The following is a 21,194-nucleotide window of genomic DNA, read 5'->3' on the forward strand; positions in this document are numbered from 1 at the left end:
CGCAATGCGAACACTCCAAAGTTGGTTATAAAGGTTGTTTTAGCTTGGTCCTCCAACGCAATTGTGCTTTGATTGTAGCCAGAGTACCCATCTAAAAAGCTATAAGCTTCCTTCCCTGCAACTCTTTCAAGCACATGTTCTGAATATGGCAAGGGGTACTGGGCCCTCCTAGTGGCGGCATTGACCTTCTTGAGATCCACGCACACTTTGAGTTTCCCATTCTTTTTTGGCACAATCACTATTGGAGGTACCCATTCTGAGTGCTCAATAGGGTATATGAATCCACATTTCACAAGCTTTTCAATCTCTTCTTGAACGATCTTTGCATATTTAGGATTCATTGGATAGGGTCGCTGCTGAACTGGTTTAGCCATGCTATTCATGGGAATTGTGTGTTGCACCACGGAAGGTGGAACACCTTTAATATCATGGTACGTCCAAGCAAATATATCCCTGAATTCCTTGAGAAGTTCTTTAAGTAAGTCTATGTCAGATCTTGGGCAATGAAAACAGGTTTGGACTCTTCTCCTGGGTCTGCTAACTCTATTTCCTTAACTATTGATGGACCGTTCATAGACTCCATTGCTCCCATCGACAGGTTTTCTTTGAGCCTTTGTATACACAACCTTATGTTCCTATGTGGTATAGGATTTGAAATGTTCAGGTGCAGGGTGTAAGTTTGTGGGGTCCTGTTGTTTTGTGGACTGTGATTTCACTTCCGATTCCTTTTGTTGTTGAGCTAACTCTCGATTTTGTGGTCTCCTTATGGTACGGCTCAACTTTGGCTTCTTTGTAGCCTCTAGTTGTGCGATGTCAATGGGTTGTGGACTACACCACATAACGCTTTGAAGGTATTCACCCCAGTTATCTACCAACTTCTGATGAGCATCACATGCCCCTATATAATTAAGCCATTCTGCGGTAGATTTCTTTTCATTTATTCTAGCACGCACATTTGCTCGATATCGGCACCTCTTATATCTCTTACTCTTCTTGTCTAATTTTCGATTACGGCCGATCTCTAGTGAAGAGTCACTAGATGAATCGCTACTTGTGTCTTCTGCTCCCTTGGATATATTGTCATCTAGGGTACCACTGGGCCCTGAATGGTTTGTCCCCACCTTTGCACTAAGGTTTAACTCAGATTCTTTGTCCTCAAAGTCAATTTCAATTGATGATTCTGACCCCAAATCGTGTGGGCTATAGTCTTGTGAGACGCTACCGGTTCCTTCATCTTGTAGGTCATCAGAAGCTATATGCATTGCTTCTAGCATATTTAAGGGCATGAGTGGTGGCGTTTCATCCCCCTCAGGTGTTACCCAAGTCGTCTCCCTATTTCCCCAAGTGTCTATGGTTGCTGCTAGGTGGACCCAATCCACATTGTCCGACTCAGTCATCCCAAGTTGTACATCCATATAAGGAGAATCTTCCCCAACATCAGTGTCCGCTTTACATGTGTAGTAATACTGCAATGGGGCTGAGTGAACTGTGGTGTCAGATCTCTGATCAATTATAAACCTGTTTCCTAGGGGATGTGCTCGACCAGTTACAAGATCCACTCAAATGATAGAATCTTGGAACTGGGGGTAGAAATGGTTTTTAGACCAGTCATGAACCATTTTTGCTTCCCTCATGAAAGGACGTCCTAAGATCATCTCCGATGCCATAGTGTGCTTGGAGAAATCCATAACAATGAAGGTAATTCTTATTTTATGTCCAAAGACCTTGATCTTGAGATCTTCTAGCATCCCAATAGGTTTAACAATAGAGTCATTGGCCATCTTCACTACTATGGTTGTGGTTGCAAGGTGAGGTCTTCCCATAGTTTCCCATCAATTTTTAGTCACAATGCTAACCACATCGCCACCATCAAGGATTCCTTTCACAATTAATCCCTTAGTAGTGATTGGTATGGTTGCATTGGATTCATCACCCTCAAAGTAATGTCCCAACTTGTTAACATGTATTTCTACCACAAGGTTCTCATCTATGTTGGGTTGTGGATCTAAGTGTTCCTCCTCTATTGGCATCTCCCCAGCTCCATCCATCTGTGCAAATTGTGGTAGCCCAAACTTTAGTTCTCCATTGAGGAAGGCTCAAAGAGCTGAGACTAGCTCAGAGTCTTTATATAGTTTGGACATGTTGGTGGTTCTAACTTCTGAAGACATGAAATCCATCAATTTGGCAATGTTTAACGCCACCTTTTGGGCTTCAATCCCTTGACATGGGGAAGATGGGATCTCCATTTCTTCGATAGGATCAGGTAGTCCCTCTGTAAACATTCTTTCCATCAAGAAGTGAGTACGCCCACGTTCCCATGACTTTAAGTCACTTTCTTCTTGGATAACACTAGGTATGGCTAAGGGTCTATGGACTTGGTGAGGTTGTTGTTGCGTATGGAACACGGTGTTTGTAATCTAGATGTACCTAAGTGTTGGTTCTAGATCCCTTTGGGTATCTTCTACTGTTGGAATTAGGGTTGCAGAGAAACACACACAGCTTGGAGAAGACGAAGGAAGCTCAAGGCACACAATAGAGAGAGTCTTACCATGCACCGAGCGAGTTTTTCCGAGCAAAGACAAACCCGAGCAAGTATTTGTACGCATACTAAATTTTATCATCAACATAATATTTATTGTTTGTTATATATTGATGCACTACAACAAAAAGAGTTTTTAATGGATAGAATACCTCCTAAATTCCAAAATATCAAAGTTTCCTTAAAAAAAAGTAACACAATATTTGAAAATATTGTCTTCTGGCTCAATCTCTATTTATTTAACTATAATCACCTCTGCTTCTACTCTTCTTTGGCTTGGAATTTTCTCGCTTGGGCTTCATATGTTTGAGCAATTTTTTTTGTCAAGAATACGGATTGGGATTGGCTAGGGTTGAGCGATCGAAGCTGGCACTTGCACGTACAATACCTCATACTATAGAAACAAAGTTGCACGATATAGTCGAGCATTGGATGGCCTGTATCGAAAAGCACCTGGATGGACGAGAAGAGAGAGGTAGAGGTGATAGAAAGGCAACTTTACAGAGCTTGCCGACGAGCGAGAAAAGAGATGACGAGTGAGATGGCTGCAACAACACACACACACAGAAACCCTCACTCTCCTCTCTCTCTCTCTCTCTCTCTCTTAAAAATAGAAGGAAGCGTCAATGCAAATTTGCATTGACGCTTCCTTCTCTTTTTAAAAGAGAGAGAGAGAGAGAGAGAGAGAGAGAGAGAGAGAGAGAGAGAGAGAGAGGGATGGCTTTTGGCAAGTGTATGGTCACAGTGTTTCTGGTGCTAATGGTGGCAATGGCCGGACTGAGTGGTGCCGCAGCATAGCCGCCTCCTCCGACAGTACATTGCACGTCCCTACTGAATCTGGTGCCGGCCTGCTAGGCTCTGACTCTCCATGTGTGAAGCTTACCTTGCCCAACCTATCGCTAACCACTTGCCCTGGCCTCAACATCAACATTGCTTGCATCATCTTCGGCAACAACGGAAGCTGCGTCTGATCACCATCGCCTGCATCGACCTGCCTCATCATGCACTTCTCTTCATTTATGGTCATTTGTAGTTAGATTCCTGCATGTTGAAATCAACTTTTGTTCTCTATGATACTAACTGCTTTCCCACACAGATGTTCTCTCTCTCTCTCTCTCTCTCTCTCTCTCTCTCTCTCTCTCTCTCGGAGTAAAAAGCAGCTCTGAAGACTCTTGCTCATCATAACAACACAATATAAAACTTAGATACACCTCTGCAAAATTCCTCATTTGAGATATCAAAAGCACAACCTTAATCCTAATAACAAGCTTGGATACACTCATATTAAAATGTCCCAAAAGTAAAAGACATCGTAGCATTCAAAATTAGCTTGAGCTCAAAAATTTCACATGAGCATAAGACAAGCCTGATTCAAAAAACTCTTTGTGTTAAGAGACCCTAGTACTATACCTCAAAAGGGAACATCAATCTGCAAAAGAGAAGCCTGCTCAAAAAAGAAACTCAAGCCACAGTTCCCTTTAGAGCTCCTGCTTTTTTCTTGGCTTCTTCAACAATAGACAGCTTAATACCCTTGCCTCTTGGTAGTGTCACCCAAGGCTTTATTCCTTTACCAATAGTAAACACATTGCCAAGCTGGGTGGCAAACTCTTGATCGGCAGTATCTTGTACGTGCAAAATTTCAAAACTTCCCTTATGCTTTTCACGGTGCTTGATAATCCCAATCCTGCCTTTGTTGCGACCACAGTAACCATAACAATGTTGCCAATGTCAAACTTGATGAACTCTACAACCTTTCCAGTCTCAATTTCAATTTTAATGGTGTCATTGGCCTTGAAAAGGAGATCTAGATAGCCAATGGTGCACCTATCAAATGTAGTGATGTAGGGAATCCCCTTCTCACCGAAGCAAGCAGCTCAGACCTTGCATAGCTTGTACTTAGACTCTTCAAGGCTGATGGAGTGCAAAGTGAATCTCCCCTTGCAATCCTAAAGCAACCGGAAGTTCCCTCCGGTTTTTGCAATGGACACAACATCCATAAACCCAGCACGGTAACACTTGTCCGTCCTTACTTTCCCATCCATAGAGATGAGTTGCTACATCACAATGGCAACCACTTCACGATAGGTCAAGGCATACTTCATCCGATTCCTCAACAAGACAACCATTGGCAGACATTCCCTGGTCTTATGTGCTTGCTGCATGGGACGTGGTGAGCCGAAAATTGCTAGCATGGCTCAGAGGTGATGCTCAACAGAGAGGCGACATATCCATAGTCCAGCTAGAGTTGGCATCATGTACAAGAGGTAGAGTTGGCCAAGGAGTGCATGCAGTAGCACTATTGTGCTTGGACAACGAGAAGCAATGGCAAACACTGAGAGTCAGCCACTGTAAGGAATATCTGGTTGATTCGACTCCCTCTCTCAGGTGAATACTATCAAGATGCACCTGAGTGATATAAATTAAAGCTCCACTTGTGGGGATGCACCCCTAATGGGGTTTTCAAGCTGAGACTAGAAGGGGGCAAGGATCATGAGGGACTCGGGAGAATGGCAAGGCTAGCGCCTTCCCAAGGTTCTGAAGGAAAAAGACCAGGACTAGGTTCGAAGGACGGTTGTCCAAAAGGCAAGGCTAGCAAGGACGGTTGTCCGACTCCGAAAGGACATAGCAAACAGGAAGAGCTCTATGAAGTCGTCTAGAGGAGCAGAGTAGCGCGTCCGCAAGGTGTTTCGGAAGCTGAGAGAAAAGGCTATTGCTAACTCTCTAGCCACTTGAAAAACTCTCTCTCTCTCTCTCTCTCTCTTGGCGCTGATGGCTAGAGGGAGGCAAAGAAGCCTGAGGGATTTTGAACACCTTCGAAGAGCATGAATGAAAAAAAAACTGTCTGTAGCTGTCCATGCCGGCGTGGATGGCTAGAGACAGATTTTTTTTTCAACCCTGCAGCAACGTGCGTACCCTCGATCTCCACCCGAACCTAAAGTAGTAATAAGACATGTCACCTATTGGTCCTATCAAGCTTCTCTCTGTGCGAGGGTGCCTGAATCGAGGGCTGGCAGCGTGCAGAGTTGACATAGCGTCTTCGGGTAGAACTGATATCATATAGGCTAGAGTCCTCTAGCTCCTACTGTGCCCCCCCGCCCCCCACCCTCACACACGGAAGTTGGAACACGAGGGGCCTGCCGCTGCTCTCTCTCTCTCTCTCTCTCCCCTATGTGCGTTAGTACGAGTGAGTGAGAGAGAGAGAGAGAGAGAGAGAGAGAGAGAGAGAGAGAGAGAGAGAGAGAGAGAGAGAGAGAGAGAGAGAGAGAGAGAGAGAGAGAGAGAGAGAGAGAGAGAGAACAAGAAGAAGGCGATAGAGAAGAAGCAATTGTAATAGTGATGCTGGGAGTACACGTCTGGCGCAGCATCTTGGACTGCAGGAGAGGCCGCAACACACAACTCCGCCTGTGGCCGTCGCCATGCCATCAATTGATGCGATTGTCCATGAGGCTGGCATGCGCGGGCTTCATCGTCACTTTTATAGTGAAAAAAAAACTATTTGTGGTTGTCCGCGCCGGCGCAGATGGCTAGAGACAGATTTTTTTTATTTTACTTGGTGAGCCCAAGGCTCTTTTTGCAATTTCTGAAGCAGAAGCCACCATGTGGCATTAGATATAATTATTTTTTAAAACATCACTGCCATGAAAAGCTCTAAAAAATACCCAGCGCGAAAAGCTTAGAAGCAGATTCAACAACCCTGTGCTACAGGCGAGTAACAAACTATGGAGCTTGTCTTTCTGTGCATGAGAGTGAATGTGCATGCATCCACACAAAATCCAGTTCCACAAAGATCCTACTCTATCTAGTAGATTTTGCAGCACCAGGCGCAGGTTCTGAGAGGAGTGTAAGTTATCCTCTCGTGGCTTCATCTTTCTCTCCTCGGCCATCCTTCAATCATAGCAGCTTTCTATGCAACAAGATGCAGTGGCTAGCTGAACAATATGTCCGGCTTCAACTACCTTACTCAGCTCGTTTCTGCAGGTGCAACTAGTTATAGTTATGTGGCTCCAAGTATATATTCTGATGTAGAAGGTTCCCATGCCTAATTCTCAAGATTCACACCAATTCTTTTCCGCGCAGTTTGCCTGTGCAGCAATAAGCCGGGCAAAATCGGAAAGGAGTACCGGAGACCTTTCAAACCCTGGTTATATTTCGTAGATCATCAAGCTGGAGGGTACTTCGGATGCTTGCCGACGTGATGAGCATTCTCAAAGATCAGATATTTCGTGCAATCCACCAATGGTAGAGGTCTGTTCTAGTGCTACTGAAACAAAAGATAATCATATTTCAATCGATGATTAGTTGGCCTAATCTGGAGTCAAACCACCAAAACTCATTGCCTTCGTAGGCTCGTTCAACACATTTTTTTGTTGATGCTATCAGGGTGTTGGCGATGCCATCAGGGTGTTGGCTATCCATATTAACCCAAACGACTTTTGACCTAATCGTAAGACAAAATATCAATGTAACAAGCAATAAATTGGCAGATCCCTTTAAAAAATAATGTGTTCTCTTGCTCGGTGATCTTGCCCAACTACCCCTAGTTTGTAGTCACACACGGGAGCTTTGTAACACATGCCATATCACAAGTTCTGTCCACTGGCTACATGCAACTTTGTACAAGATGTCATGCTCTATAAGACATGCAACGGACCCTGAATCTCTTCAGTTTCTCACCATTTTTTTCATGAAAGAAAACCAGTAGATGAGAACAATTGTACCTTGGGTGCATGTATTCTAGATGAAGCGCATGTGCATGACTACATCAACAATCTACTACGATAATCTGTACTCAGATGTCAGACGTTCAACACCATAACAACCTTGCCTTGAATAAATTGTACAATCAAATCGACATTATAAAACTTGAAATGAAGATGAACGCGGGTAGCATAAATGTCCTTCAGTAGTGGCTCCTAGACCCTAAGTTCAATGAGCTAGATTTGATCACAATTTGTGTGCACTGCATGATCACTGAAAATATTGACTTGACAATCGATGTGGCAAACGGTGCAACATGCATTGTTGATGCCATAACACAGAACACAGAAGGTGAAGTTACATGTATCATTGTCATCATTCATTGTATTAGGAACAACTACAAAATAAGAAAGGAAAAACACAAAAAACTATAAAAGAAGAAAGGCAAAACACACTCCAATCCATTAAATCATGGGGCCACTATGTCCAAGAATTGTTAATGTCGATGTCGCAATAACGAAGGTCCATAGCATGCAATAGCAATAGCCAAAGTCAATAAAAATACAATATCTTTCATTTGTTGTACCATTATCTGCGTGACATGCCCATAAATGGTTCCAACTATTACACCCAAGGGGGATGTTCCCTCAAGGCCATAATCAAGGAGAATAAGAAAAATTCTTCTTTTACACTTGTGGTGGTGTTTCAAAGCAATAGATAAACCTTGACGGGTTTGCCTTTTTTTATGAAGTACCTTGTTTTTTCTTGCTCGGTTTAAAGCTCGCTCAAAAAATCTCGCTCGCAATTTGGAATTCCTCCAATAGAGAGTGTGTTACTTAGTGTGAAATGGAAAGATAGATAGCCCTAGAGTGATGGGCTATATACAATGCTCGGGGGAAAAAACCTCCTAAAGAGGGAAAAAATGCCCCGGCGGTCCTAGTGTGTTCACACACATCACTACCACATGTATATGGTAACAAATCCCCCTTGGAGTGATGCGGTGAACGAGAGCTGGCACATGAGTAAAGGGAAGTGCCATGCCCTGAGGACATGATCAGTCCACAAAGGGAAGTAAGCCCAAAGCTTTGCGGAAAGCTTCAATCTTCTCACAAGACAATGCCTTTGTGAAAAGATCTGCAAGGTTGTCCTGTGTTGGCACATAAGCCAAGCTGATCTCTCCTGCTGAGAGCCTCTCCCTGACATAGTGGTAATGCACCTCAATGTGCTTTGTGCGAGCATGAAAAATTGGGTTCCTCGCAACTGCCAATGCGCTCTGACTATCAGTGTAGATAGTATTGGCAGTGTCTTGTCCAACACCCAAATCATCCATAAGGCGTCTGAGCCATACACACTCAACCGTAGCTATGAAGACTGCCCTGTACTCAGCCTCAAAACTCGAAGTGGCCACAGTAGGTTGCTTCTTGCTCAACCATGATATACATGAACTGCCAAGCATGAAACAAAAACCACTTGTGGACACTCGCGTGTCAAAACAACCAGCCCAATCTGAGTCCGGAAAAGCATGTAAGTTTGGCGGCAATGACCCCCCCTTGGGATAAAACAAGCCAAGATGTAAAGTGCTACTAAGGTAGCAGAAAATCCTCTTGACAGCCTGCCAATGCTTAGACCCTGGGCTATGCATAAATCTGCTGACCTGTGAGACTACAAACTGAATATCTGGCCTCGTGTTGCATACATAAATGAGGCAGCCAACAACAGTTTGGTAAAGAGTGACATCAGTAGGATCGCCAGCATCATGTAGACTCAACTTCAAAACTATTTCCATGGGAGTGGCAATAGGTTTGCAATCCTCAAGTCCAAACTTACATAGCAATGTCTCTATGTAACTTTTCTGACACAAGGCAATACCACCATCACACTGCTTAAATTGTGTACCCAAGTAATGATGCAACAACCCCAAATCTTTCATCTTGAAAGTAGCATTCAAATCAACCTTAAATTCAGCAATATGTCTCTCATTTGGTCCAGTGATCAGCAAATCAATGACATAAAGAACCACAATGAGAAGTACATCACCCTCACGCTTTACATACAATGTGCTTTCTGTTTTACTGTTACGAAAGCCTCGTTTGACCAAATGAGTGTCAACTTTCTCATACCAAGCATGAGGAGATTGATGAGTCAACCCATACGAAGCCTTCTTACATCTGCACACTCTGTCCTCTTGTCCTTTTATGATAAAACTGCGAGGCTGCATAGCATAAACTTCCTCAATTATGTCACCATTCAAGAAAGCAATAACATTGTCTGATTGACGTACATCCCAACCAAAATGAGTCGCCAATGCAGATAAAAAACACACAGTAGTCATACGACAAGTGGGAGCAAAAGTCTCTTCATAATCTATGCCTTTTTGCTGTGCATAACCCTTTGCAACAAGTCGAGCCTTATGGCGATCGATCTCACCATCCGGCTTGCGTTTCAACTTGTAAACCCACTTCATACCAATGGCCTTTTTGCCAGGAGGCAAATCACATAAAGTCCATGTGTCATTTTCTATAAGTGCATCATATTCTGATTGCATGGTAGCCATCCAATTTGCTGAATTTTGTGCTTCATCAAAAGACAGAGGCTCCTCAACATCATGTAAGCTAGACACAGCCAAAGCATAATAATCTGATGTATAAGATGCATGGTGAGAGCCTGAACGAGTACGACTAGACAAAGGTGCATCCAATTTACTGTCACGCAAAGTGTGCACCAGCCATTTTGGCATACCTCTAGCCTGCTCATTTTCAGCCCTTTTCTCATCAAGTACATCATGTACATTTGCATCAGTAATAGGCTGATGTGTAACATTTTCAGAAACCCCCATAGGATGTACATTTGCCTCATTGGAACTTACATTCGTATTTCCACCACTGAAAAGAGGCAACAAAGTGTTATAAATGTCCTGTGAGCTTACATTACTGTCTCTAGTACATGACAACAAGGGCTGAACAGAATCTTCCACAAACACTACATCTCGTGAAACCAGAATACGTTTTGTTTGCGGATGATACAACCTGTAACCTTTGCTTTTAGCACTATAACCAACAAAAATACATTTGACAGCCTCATCATCCAATTTTCTGTGCTGTGTTTGTGGCACCAAAGCATATGCCAAACAACCAAAAACATGCATGTGCTCAATAGAAGGCTTTCTATCATGCCATGCTTCATATGGAGTAATAGACTGCGAAACTTTCATAGGACACCTGTTAAGTACATAAGTGGCACACATGATGGCCTCAAGCCAAAAAGAATGCGGCAAAGCTTGACTTTTGACCATACATCGCGTCATTTTTGTCAGTGACCTATTTTTCCTCTCAGGCAACACCATTTTGCTGAGGTGTATAAGGCACTGTATATTGGTGTTTTATCCCACAACTAGCCAAAAATGCATTAAATTCATGAGACATATACTCCCCCCCTTGATCGGAACGAAGGGTGCCCATAGTACATTTCGAGACATTTTCAGCCATAGCCAGAAATTGTTTGAAGCACATAAAAACTTCGGACTTCTCTTTAAGCGGAAATACCCATGCATGCCTGGAGTAATCATCAATGAAAGTCATGAAGTAAAGGTAATCGCCCAAGGATGGAGTTTGCATGGGCCCACAAACATCACTATGCACAAGCTGCAACCTGCATGTGGCCCGAACTGAACCATCCTTTTGGAAACTTAGAACGCTGCATCTTACCCAAAATACAGTCTTCACAAACATGTTTGACAGGTGCTTCAAGAGGCGGCAAAGAAGCAACCATATTAGATTTTTAAAACGCAGCAAAGTGGCAAAATTCTGATGACCAAAACGTGCATGCCAAAGTTTTGCATCTGAAATAGCCCTTGAATCTGTAACAGCATTTGCAAAAAAATTTCCACACTTGTCATACAAAGTGAGCTGATACAGCCCAAGACACAAAAGGCCAGATGCAACAATTCCATCACCAAAACTGAGATCATGAACTGTACATCTGTCATCCATAGATTTGACTACAAGTCCAAGTCTAGCAAGTGCGGATACAGACAAGAGATTCTTCTTGATCCCAGGTACATAAAGTGCATCAACAAGTGTGAAGGAACTGCCATTTGCAGCAGTAAGCACAATCTTTCCAACTCCTTGAACCGGATAAGAGGCATCGTTGGCACAAGTGACTGAATTCCCATGAGGGACAGACTCGAGAGAGGTAAACAATTCACGATGTGAGGTAATGTGCTTTGTACCACCACTATCGAAATACCACACATGTGAATCTGCAGCAACTGACAAGCATGAATCATGGATAACAGGATTGTAAGTGCACTCTGCAGTAAAAGCCCATGCTGCATCAACATCAGCAACACAGTCTACTTTCATAGAAGACTCAACAATGGTTGCATTTGTAGTGGAACCGGCATTTGCAGTGGAACCACCCTCTTTCTTCTTAGCCTCTTTGGCCTTCAACTTAGAACACGACTTGATCAAGTGATCATTAGCTTTATAATAATGGCAACGCATCTTCTTTTTGCCCTTATCACCAGAATTTCTAGACGAATTGCTGCCAGCAGAAGCATTAGGAACAGAAGTTTTGCCACTCGCAACAGAACGATAAGAAGTCGCCGCATTGCTGTTACCACCCTTTCTTTGAAAAGCAATAAAAGCCTGTTCAACTGCACGCTGCCTAGTTCTGTTTATTCTGGAAAGTGACTCTTGCAACAGCAATGTGCATAATGCATCAAACTTGACAACTTTAGGATTTCCTTGGGTCATCAGTCTCCAAGTACTAGCAAAAGTCTAGTAAGAATTTGGTAAGGCATCGAGAACAGTCTGCACAAGGGAACTATTTGAAATGACTTCACCTGCAGAAATAAATTGCTCATTAATATCCTTGACACTAGCAAGGAAAGTGTCCATATCATCTTCCTCAAGCATAACCTTCGACTCCAGCTCTTTACGCAGCAAAGCAATTTTAGCCTCATTGTGGCTTGCATAAAGACCAGCCAAAATATCCCAAGCCTGTTTTGCAGATTTTGCTGAACGGATGTGAGGAACAATAGTGCGCTTCACAGACAACGCAATCAATGCATGAGCCTGCGCATCCTTTACATACCAACGAGCTTGTTCTGCCGTAGGCAAAACAACTCTAATAGCAGCAATCCTTGCAGCAAGACCTGCAACATCCTCAACATCGCCTACATCCTCAGAACCAGGACGTATAGCAATGCCTTGCACAATGTTCTAGACGCCCTTTGACACAAGAACATGTTGCGTCATATAAGCCCACATAGGGAAATTGTCCCCATCCAACCTGTCCTCAGTAGCAAACATCTTGAAGACATCTGTGTTGTTGTCAGCCATGGTAAATGCTGCACCTGATGTGAAAACTGCCCGAAGATAGGAGAAATGAAGTGGGAACAACACGTTCTATATAGCACAAACCGTAGAAGACTGTAAGGCACCTTTTATGCAAAAAACGACACCGACAAAATTTTTGCACAAAATGACAAAATGCCTGTGCAGACTTGCCTATACTGGAAACGGAGGCCGACCTGTGAACGCTCGCCAAACCTCACTGTAATTGGAGGAAGTGAGTAGGCGTATGCTGGCGCAGCTGGCGACCAAGACCGGGAGGACGTAACCTGCTCTGATACCAATTGTTGGAATTAGGGTTGCAGAGAAACACACACAGCTTGGAGAAGACGAAGGAAGCTCAAGGCACACAATAGAGAGTGTGTTACTTAGTGTGCAATGGAAAGATAGATAGCCCTCGAGTGATGGGCGTATATACAATGCTCCGGGGAAAAAACATCCTAAGGAGGGAAAAAATGCCCCGGCGGTCCTAGTGTGTTCACACACATCACTACCACATGTATATGGTAACATCTACCAAACTCCTTATTTGCTTGACTCGCTCGATCTCCTCTGTAGGGTTTGGATAAGTTCCTATCTTCTTCTTGGATCCTAGCGATTGTGGCTCGTGAAGGTCTTCCTTGTTGGTTTCTATCTTAGTGGTCGTTTTGGTCTCCATGGTTTCACCTGAACCAGAATCCTCTTCAACGTCGTTCATATATACGGGGTCGTTACCAGTTCCTAAGTTGGTCTTTGAACTGGGGTCTGACTTCGCTGCTTTTTGCGATCTCTTCCTTCGTATTTTCTTCTTTTTCTGAGATTGGGCAATTAATGCCGTGTCTCTTTCCTCAAGAATCTAATTTTGTTTTTGGAGCATCGATCGTGTGAATACATTTACCGGTACCATATGTGTACTTTTTGATGGCTCCTCGATAACCTCAATCAAGTTTAATGGCGTGATCTACGGTGCATTTGGATTATTTGGACATTGGCAATCAAATGATCTATGCCACATCGATTACACATGAGTATCGACATTGTAGACGTGCTGGCTTGATTGGTTTGCATTAGTGCGGCGTTCTTTTGTAGCCTAATAGGACACTCGGCCACACGATGTGGACCTCCACACTCATAGCATTGAAGAGGTGGTCTCTTAGCAGTGTAATTGATATTTTGGCCTCTTGCAAAAAGAGCAGCTACTTGATAGACAGGTTTGACTTGTCCCCAATAGTCCTCCATGTAGTATTGTGGACTTTCTTCAAGCGCATCCATCCCATAGGCAATATTAGGGTCTATATCTTCCTCACAGTCTTCCAAACAAGCAATAGATGACTCACAACCCACTTGATTCACATAAGTGATTCTCGGATGTGGTGGTTGCGGTCCTAGCACTGGAGGTGGTAAGGGTGTTGTTTGAACAACATTTTGGGCCCTAGGGACCATGTGTTGTGACGTTTGTTCAAGAGGTGGGGCCAAGGTGTGTCTGCCCATGCTAAGGTTGGTCTATTCGCCATCGCGCACTTAAATACTATGCAATCCTTAGCTTGATGACCATACCTCCCACAGGCATTGCAGTTCCCATTAAATTTTACTCTAAAAGTAGGGCATTCACTGGTACTATGCGGTCCATAGCATACTGAGCACCATTGTTGCTCCCTTCTTGGATACATATGATTGTTTTACGGAGCACGATTGTCTCTAAGACTCTCTTGAATGGCCTTGGTGAGATCTGCTAAAGTCATCTCAGACATCTTTGGCTCCTTAGCAATAGGCTTTAGGGTCATTGACTGATGCCCCGATGCTTGTGGGCTAATAGATTTAGGCTCAACAGACACTCTTTCTCCTTGAATCATTAAATTACCCTCCAATTGGATTGCATTGGTGGTGACTGCTTCCCAAGTGGTGATACCTCTAATGACTAGGCCATTGTAGATATCCTCATGTCGTAATCCCCTAATGAATCTATCAAGCAATTGATCATTATTGAAGCGCTCATTTGAATTACAACGAGAATTCAAATGCTTCAAGCGACTAATAAAGTCTCTCACCGATTCTCCTTCCTCTCGTTGGGCTTTCTGGAGCTGAGAGGCTACACCCCAAAGCACTCCCTCTCGTATGTCTTCTTTTAAGAACAATCTCCTAAGAGTAGGGTAAATCGTTTTTTCTTCCACCCTTAAGGTTCTATACCAATCCCCAACCTTCCCACTTAAGGTTAGGCTTAAAGAATTACTCTTATGCAGGTCATTGTGTTCTCCTAGAGAATTGCATATTTGTTCAAACACTTCGATATGCTTTCTCACATCCCCGTCTCCACTAAATTTTTGTGTGAGCTTGGCTATTTGTACTACCTTACTTCTAGGCTCTCTATCAGGCGTGTTACGCACATTCTCAGCAATAGATCGATCGATAGCTTGAGCAAATGTTTCCAAGTCACCTAAGTGAGCAGGAACCGTGGGTGGAGGTGCTACAGAGACTACATGTGGAGTAGGTATTGGCATTGGGCTTGGTGCATAGGAAGCCCAATGCCAATATCTACTCCACATGTTGCCAAGTCACCTAAGTGAGCAGGAACCGCGGGTGGAGGTGCTACAGAGACTACATGTGGAGTAGGTATTGGCATTGGGCTTGGCGCATAGGAAGCCCTTAGATTTCACGTTTGGTACGGTGTTGTGCCATGTGGTAGTCCAAAGTTCATATGTGTGACCCTAGGCATAGCAGACGTCGGATGTGACATGCTAATGCTAGCCAGTATGGTCCCATGGAAATAAGAGCTTGGGTGTTGTGGTTGTGGAGCATAGGTAGTTGAAACAATGGGAGGGGTAGAAATTACACGCGTACAAGGACCCATGAGTGTATACGATTGATACACACTTGTAGGTACTGTTGTCGGCATTGAGCTACCATGTAGCGATGCTTTACTAACAAATGAGGTCCAAACAGCTTACTTTTTTAAGCGTCCATTTTCACTCGTTTTTTTAATGTTTTTCAATGATCGATTTTTGGATTAGAGCGTGTGATAGCTCAAAAAGAGCGTATCGCTCAAGGGGTCATGGTGTGCTTTACAGCACAGCGTTCGATTACTCGAAGCTCCGTTGGTCCTGAAAAAAGGTCAATTTTTACCTACATGTGAGGCTAAAACACGTAATTTTAAAGGGGGACTAAGGCCCGAACCTGAGCGTGGGCTTGGGCTTGGGTCTGGGGGATATTCCCGATCCCGGTCCTACCTTTAATATATATATTTTTTTAAATTTTTTTGGGATAAGGTCGCCGCAGTCGCGCTGTGCGCGCGAGCACACACACAGACCTTACCTACCTACTTACAACTGATACAACTACTGTTACACACTAACACACTACTACAACAACTCATTAGCTAACATACTACTTACTGTACTTTACATAGAACTAACATTATAGATCTACTACCTTAATCCTAACACCTTATCACAGAGAAAACACCTTACGAACAAAAAAAACACAGTACCTTTCAATACCTTATTAACAAAACAATACACATCAGCAAAACAAACTCCTTCTCAACACACACGCCTTCCTTCTCTACCTTTCCTACATTTCAAAATGCACCACAAAGTAGCATAGAGTGCTACTCAAGTATAATGCAAGGCATTCCTCGGCAACGGTGCCAAAAATTTGCACGTCTATCGCACGTGTCAATGTAAGGGACTTGCCGATACATTGTGTGAGAGCCACAAATGGCTCCAAGCACACAACTACACTAATCTAGCAAGCTCAAGAGAGCAAAGATGTGTCACTCACCACCCTACGTTCGCCTTCGTGGAGCCTCCTCGCGAAGAAGAAGGAGCCGCCGCTGCACCGCACTCAACCGCTTCACCGTCGCCGTGCCGTCGTCGCAATGCTCGATCACACACACACACACTCTCTCTCTCTCTCTCTCTACCACGCATACACACACACACAAGGAAATAAAGAAGAAGAAGATGGAGATGGAGCAAGAGCACTCTTCCATTGCACAAATGAAAGAATGAATGATTTTTAGGTTTAGGTGGCTTTTATATGAGCTTCCCCATTCACACTTGGGCGTCCATACTTAACCAACTAACCCTTGAATGTTCTTGTTAAAGTGCGCCTCTCATCGGTGATCACTCTTACCCTTTTCCTATTGGAGCGACAAGCCCGACCCATGACTACTAGAAGTGGACGCCAGTGGTTAATATTACCTCACAAAAAAGGGCAATTATGTTTAAAAATAATGAAGCAATTGGTCTCCAAAGCCTACATAACCAACTCAGATTCTAGTTTTAGCATCTTGTATTGATAGGCAATCAATCTTCGTATCTATCTTTGGAGAAATTTTACCTCAATTCCAGGGGTATTTTGGAACTTTTGGAAGATTTGAAGGGCATTTTGGGAATTTATGACGAACTATCGGGGATACTTTGGGAATTTTTGAAATTTGAGGGGTATCTATACTATTATAAAAGGGGAAGGGATCCCCCCCTGCGCGCGCCGACAAGTGGCGGCTCTTTCTTCATCCGGCCATGTCCGATAGTGTAGCTTGCAGTTGTGCGCTTAGAAAGAGCACGAAAAAAGAGAAAGAGAGAGAGGCGACCGGAGGCCGTCGACAAAACTAGTTTTGGTAATTTTCCCTTTAGTTTTTTCTTTGGACGTTGCAGACTCCAAAAGGCCCAATCCCGCCCTCAAGAATAAGTGGCACGGGCATGAGGAGGTGGGATCTACGACGAGAGGACTGTGGGCCGTAGATCTTTGCGCGGATACCCTAGATTACTTTTTCTAGATTACTAAAAAGTAATCTAGGGTACCCTAGACCCTAAAAAAGTAATCTAGGGTACCCGTATTTCGAAGTAATCCAAGGTACCCCATTTCACGAGCGTGGGGTTTCACGAGTGTGGGGTTTGAACTCGTGACCTCACCCATGGAAGGCACATGCTCTAACCACTTCGCCTTGTGCACGTTTTTGAATCATGGGGGCCCTAATTTACTTAAAACACGTGTGCAAGGCGGGAAGATCCCACCGCGCCATGCTCGTGCCACTTAGTCCCGAGGCCCACATGGTCAGGCCATCGTATTGCATCAACAAAGGTGTTGGGATCGGATCCACGGGCCGTGCGATCGCTTTTTTGCTTGCCGTCCATCTCCGATTTACACACGTAGTTTGTCCCCATGACGGCCGTGGCTTTAGTCTCTCTCTTTCGTTTTGTGTGTGGGAAGCTCTCTCTGCGTGAAAGACAGCTGAAAAGGATAAGACTAAGGTTTTAGCTTCTTGTTGCATTTCTCTTGGAGAGGGTGGCCAGGCTAGATGGCCATGGCGGGGGCAACAGCAATCTCAGCTGCATCTTCATCATCGTATATGAGCTTAACGTCTTGCGTCTCCATTCGCAGCAGCAGCAACAACAGCAGCACAATCGTATCCTCACCTCCCTCGCCCTCCATCTCCACTCAGAAGACCTCTTCACAGCAGGCGCAGAGAAGGAAAACCTTGGCTGATCAACTGCAGCCCCTATCGACAGAGTTTCTGGAGGCGCCACCCCCTGCACGCGTGTGGCATTCTCCCACTCGCAAGAAAGCTCGAGACTCTGTACCTCAGCGCAGAGTAAAGCCCTCCTCTGAGGGCTCTACAATCAGCAAAGTCATCAGCTTTCTCACAAAGGAACCTGATGCCAACCTCTCATCTCTTCTGGACTCTGAGGTAACCTTTCTCACCTCTAAAGACATTGTTGCCATCCTGAATGCACAAACCCGCTGGCATCAAGCTCTATTCTTCTTTGAATGGGCCAAATCGAAGTCCTCTTTTCCTATCAATAGATTTGTTTACAATGTCATGCTCAAAATCTTGCGCAAGGCTGAACAGTGGGAAACTGGCAATGCCCTTCTTGAGGAGATGATCAAGAATGACATAGCTCCAGACAACATTACGTACTCTACCATTATCAGCTTTGCTCTCAGGTGCAACAAGACGGAAGAAGCTCTTAGCTGGTTTTCAAGGATGCAGGATGCGGGCTGTGCACCGGATTCTGTTACCTACAGTGCAGTGATTGACATCCTTGTCAAGGCTGACCGCATGCAGGAGGCCGATGATGTTTGTGCAAAAATGCAGCAGGACATTAAACCATGGGATTCTGTCGTCTATTCACAGATTATGAAGCTGCATGGATTGCGGAATAATTTTGATCAAATGTGGGATGTATACAAAGAAATGCGTGCAGTTGATATATTTCCGAATGTGGTGACATACAATACCCTTATCTCCATGCTTGGAAATTCAGGAAGGTCCATTCAAGTAGTAAGATTGTTCAATGACATGTTGAGTGAGGGTTTGAAGCCTTCGCCTGTAACCCTCAGTTTGATGTTTCGGACTTTCTCAAAGACGAGAGATCTTGAGGAAGCTTTCAAGCTGTTTGAGCGAATAAAGGAGGAGGAATGGGTTGTAGATACAGTAGTATTTAACAGTTTGCTTAGCTTGTGTGCACAAATGGGCCGGGTGAATGAGGGCGAGAAAGTGTACAGAGAGCTTTTGGCATCAAAGGAATGTCGTGGTGATGACTGGACTTGGAGGATTCTGGTGGACATGAATGTGAAGGGAGGCAGGTTTGAAGAAGCACAAAAGATTACGAAAGAAATGGTGGGTCGCGGTCGATCAATTGATTTGCCAGTTTATATGAATCTTATCCAGGGCTATGGAAAGTCTAAAGATTTCAAGAGTGTGCTTTCTGTGATGAATGACATTAAAGCAGCTAATGTGCCATTTGACCACATGTTGGCTGGGGCCCTGCTCAGTGCGCTCGTGTTGTGTGAAGAGGCAGGATCTGAAGAAAAGTTACCCCTGGTTGAAGAAATTGGTTTAGTGTACCCAAAATTGAAAGCAGTTATTGAGAATTTATATAAAGAAGAGAGTATTAGCACAGCAAAGGTGAAAGAAGACATTCGTGCCATGTTGAACGGTGCTGCAGAGGACTGCAGGAGGCCTTTTTGCAATTTGTTATTGGATCTATGCTGGATGAAGCAGTCAGCTGAGCAGGCACAGGAGCTTCTAGGTATTGCGATATTGTTTGGTATTTACTCAGAGTTGCAGATACGGACCCCTATGGAGTGGTCCCTTAGGTTGCGCACATTATCTTTTGGTGCTGCCCGCACAGCTTTGCAAGGCTGGGTGAGTTGCCTGCGTGCTGTCTTCCAAGAGGAAGGGAGTGAGATTCCGTGCGAATTCAGCATTGAAGTTGGTTTGGGCTTGCAGTCTTTCCCCGATGACTCGGTTCCTGTCATGAGCACTGTCATTTTAAAACAAGTGCAAGAATTGAAAGCACCTTTTGAGGAGAGCAGAGCTGGCTGGCTCACAGCTTCGGCAGCCAGTGTGAAGGATTGGCTTCTGGGAACGAAGGGTTCTGAGGAACCCCTTCTTGCTATAGAAGTTTAAAAAATTGTGCATCTTGCTCACTTGTTTGGTGCTGGTGCTATGAGGATCATTGATGCTTGGTACTTGGGCAACAAGTGAACAGAGGACACTACCTGGACAGGTAATCATCGGGATTGTTTGACATTGGCATTTGCTGGGTTGAGGGTGTGGCTGGAACTTTTACTGTTTTTGGTTGACCATGCGACAAGCAGGTGGATTATGTCTGGAATGTTGTCCCTCTGTATTCTGTTCTCAAACTGCCCCCGCCTCCAACTATGGCTTACATGTGTCCAGCTTATAGCTGCTCAACTTGCTCTTTACACAACCTGTGTATGTTGTAAAGTTCATGTGCCAGCTGTAGCATGTTGAAAGGAAGTTAAAGGAAGTAAACTTATTATCATTCTTGAATTTTCAATGCAAATACATTTCAAGCTGTTTTGGAAACTGTAGCATCAGGTGGTCTACATCTTTTTTTTTGGCCTACATAAAGCCTCAGTAAGCAGCGATTGCTTGGGAGCAATCATGAACCGTTGGATAAGGGTTGTTGACTAAATCCACTTGGCAAGTTAATTTTTTTCTTATTTCTTGTAAAAGATAAGCATTGTTTTTCGTATATGTAGGACACTGTGAGAGTTAGTTTTCGTAGTTGTAAATAGAGGAGGCATTGAGTAATGGGTCACACGTGCTCTTTCTCCTCCTTTTATGTAGGCCATTGTGACTTTTCACGTTGTTATGGTTAATGTTAAGGTCGAGCTGTAGTGCACATTGTGACTGTCAATGTTAAGGTAGATCTGTACTGCACATTGGACAATGCATCAAGTCTTGGTTGATTGTCAATTTCAAAGAGCTTTGGGATCCATTTGAGGTATAGTTGAGTCCATCTTGTAAGGTGTGAGCTTTGTCCTAGAGTCACTAGAGTATGAGTCAATGAGTAGCCCTACAACCTTGCACCACTACATGTGGGATAAAGCTCCTTTTATGAATAAACAAATCGTTATGGTCCATTGGCATTGTTCGTAACTAGTTGCACCTCTCACTAATGAGGCCTTAATATAGGTATGTGTGGGCATGTCCTTGGCACACCGAAGAGGCCACTACTCTCCATGGTTGAATAGGTTTGATTAGGGAGAGGACTAATACCATTTGTGTTTGTATTTAAAACACTTTCGCTAGTTTGCACCTTCAATTAATTCATTGAGTTTATTTTCTCCTTGCATTGGTCACATAATCT

The 21,194-nt window shown here is 43.9% G+C and overlaps 1 protein-coding gene and 1 pseudogene across 1 annotated transcript; one reads left to right on the forward strand and one right to left on the reverse strand.

Annotated features, from left to right (window-relative positions):
- Positions 1-3,982: 3,982 nt before the first annotated feature.
- LOC147417475 (small ribosomal subunit protein eS4 pseudogene) lies at positions 3,983-4,654 on the reverse strand (annotated as a pseudogene).
- Positions 4,655-17,763: 13,109 nt separating this feature from the next.
- On the forward strand, positions 17,764-20,407 carry LOC147417476 (pentatricopeptide repeat-containing protein At5g46580, chloroplastic-like). The gene has a single exon (XM_086506793.1). It carries the CDS (start codon positions 17,870-17,872, stop codon positions 19,982-19,984), a length of 2,115 nt encoding a protein of 704 aa, XP_086362919.1. The 5' UTR covers positions 17,764-17,869; the 3' UTR covers positions 19,985-20,407.
- Positions 20,408-21,194: the final 787 nt, after the last annotated feature.

This window comes from Adiantum capillus-veneris, chromosome 30, assembly GCF_014529385.1.
Source record: "Adiantum capillus-veneris isolate H3 chromosome 30, ASM1452938v2, whole genome shotgun sequence".
Lineage (NCBI taxonomy): Eukaryota > Viridiplantae > Streptophyta > Polypodiopsida > Polypodiales > Pteridaceae > Adiantum > Adiantum capillus-veneris.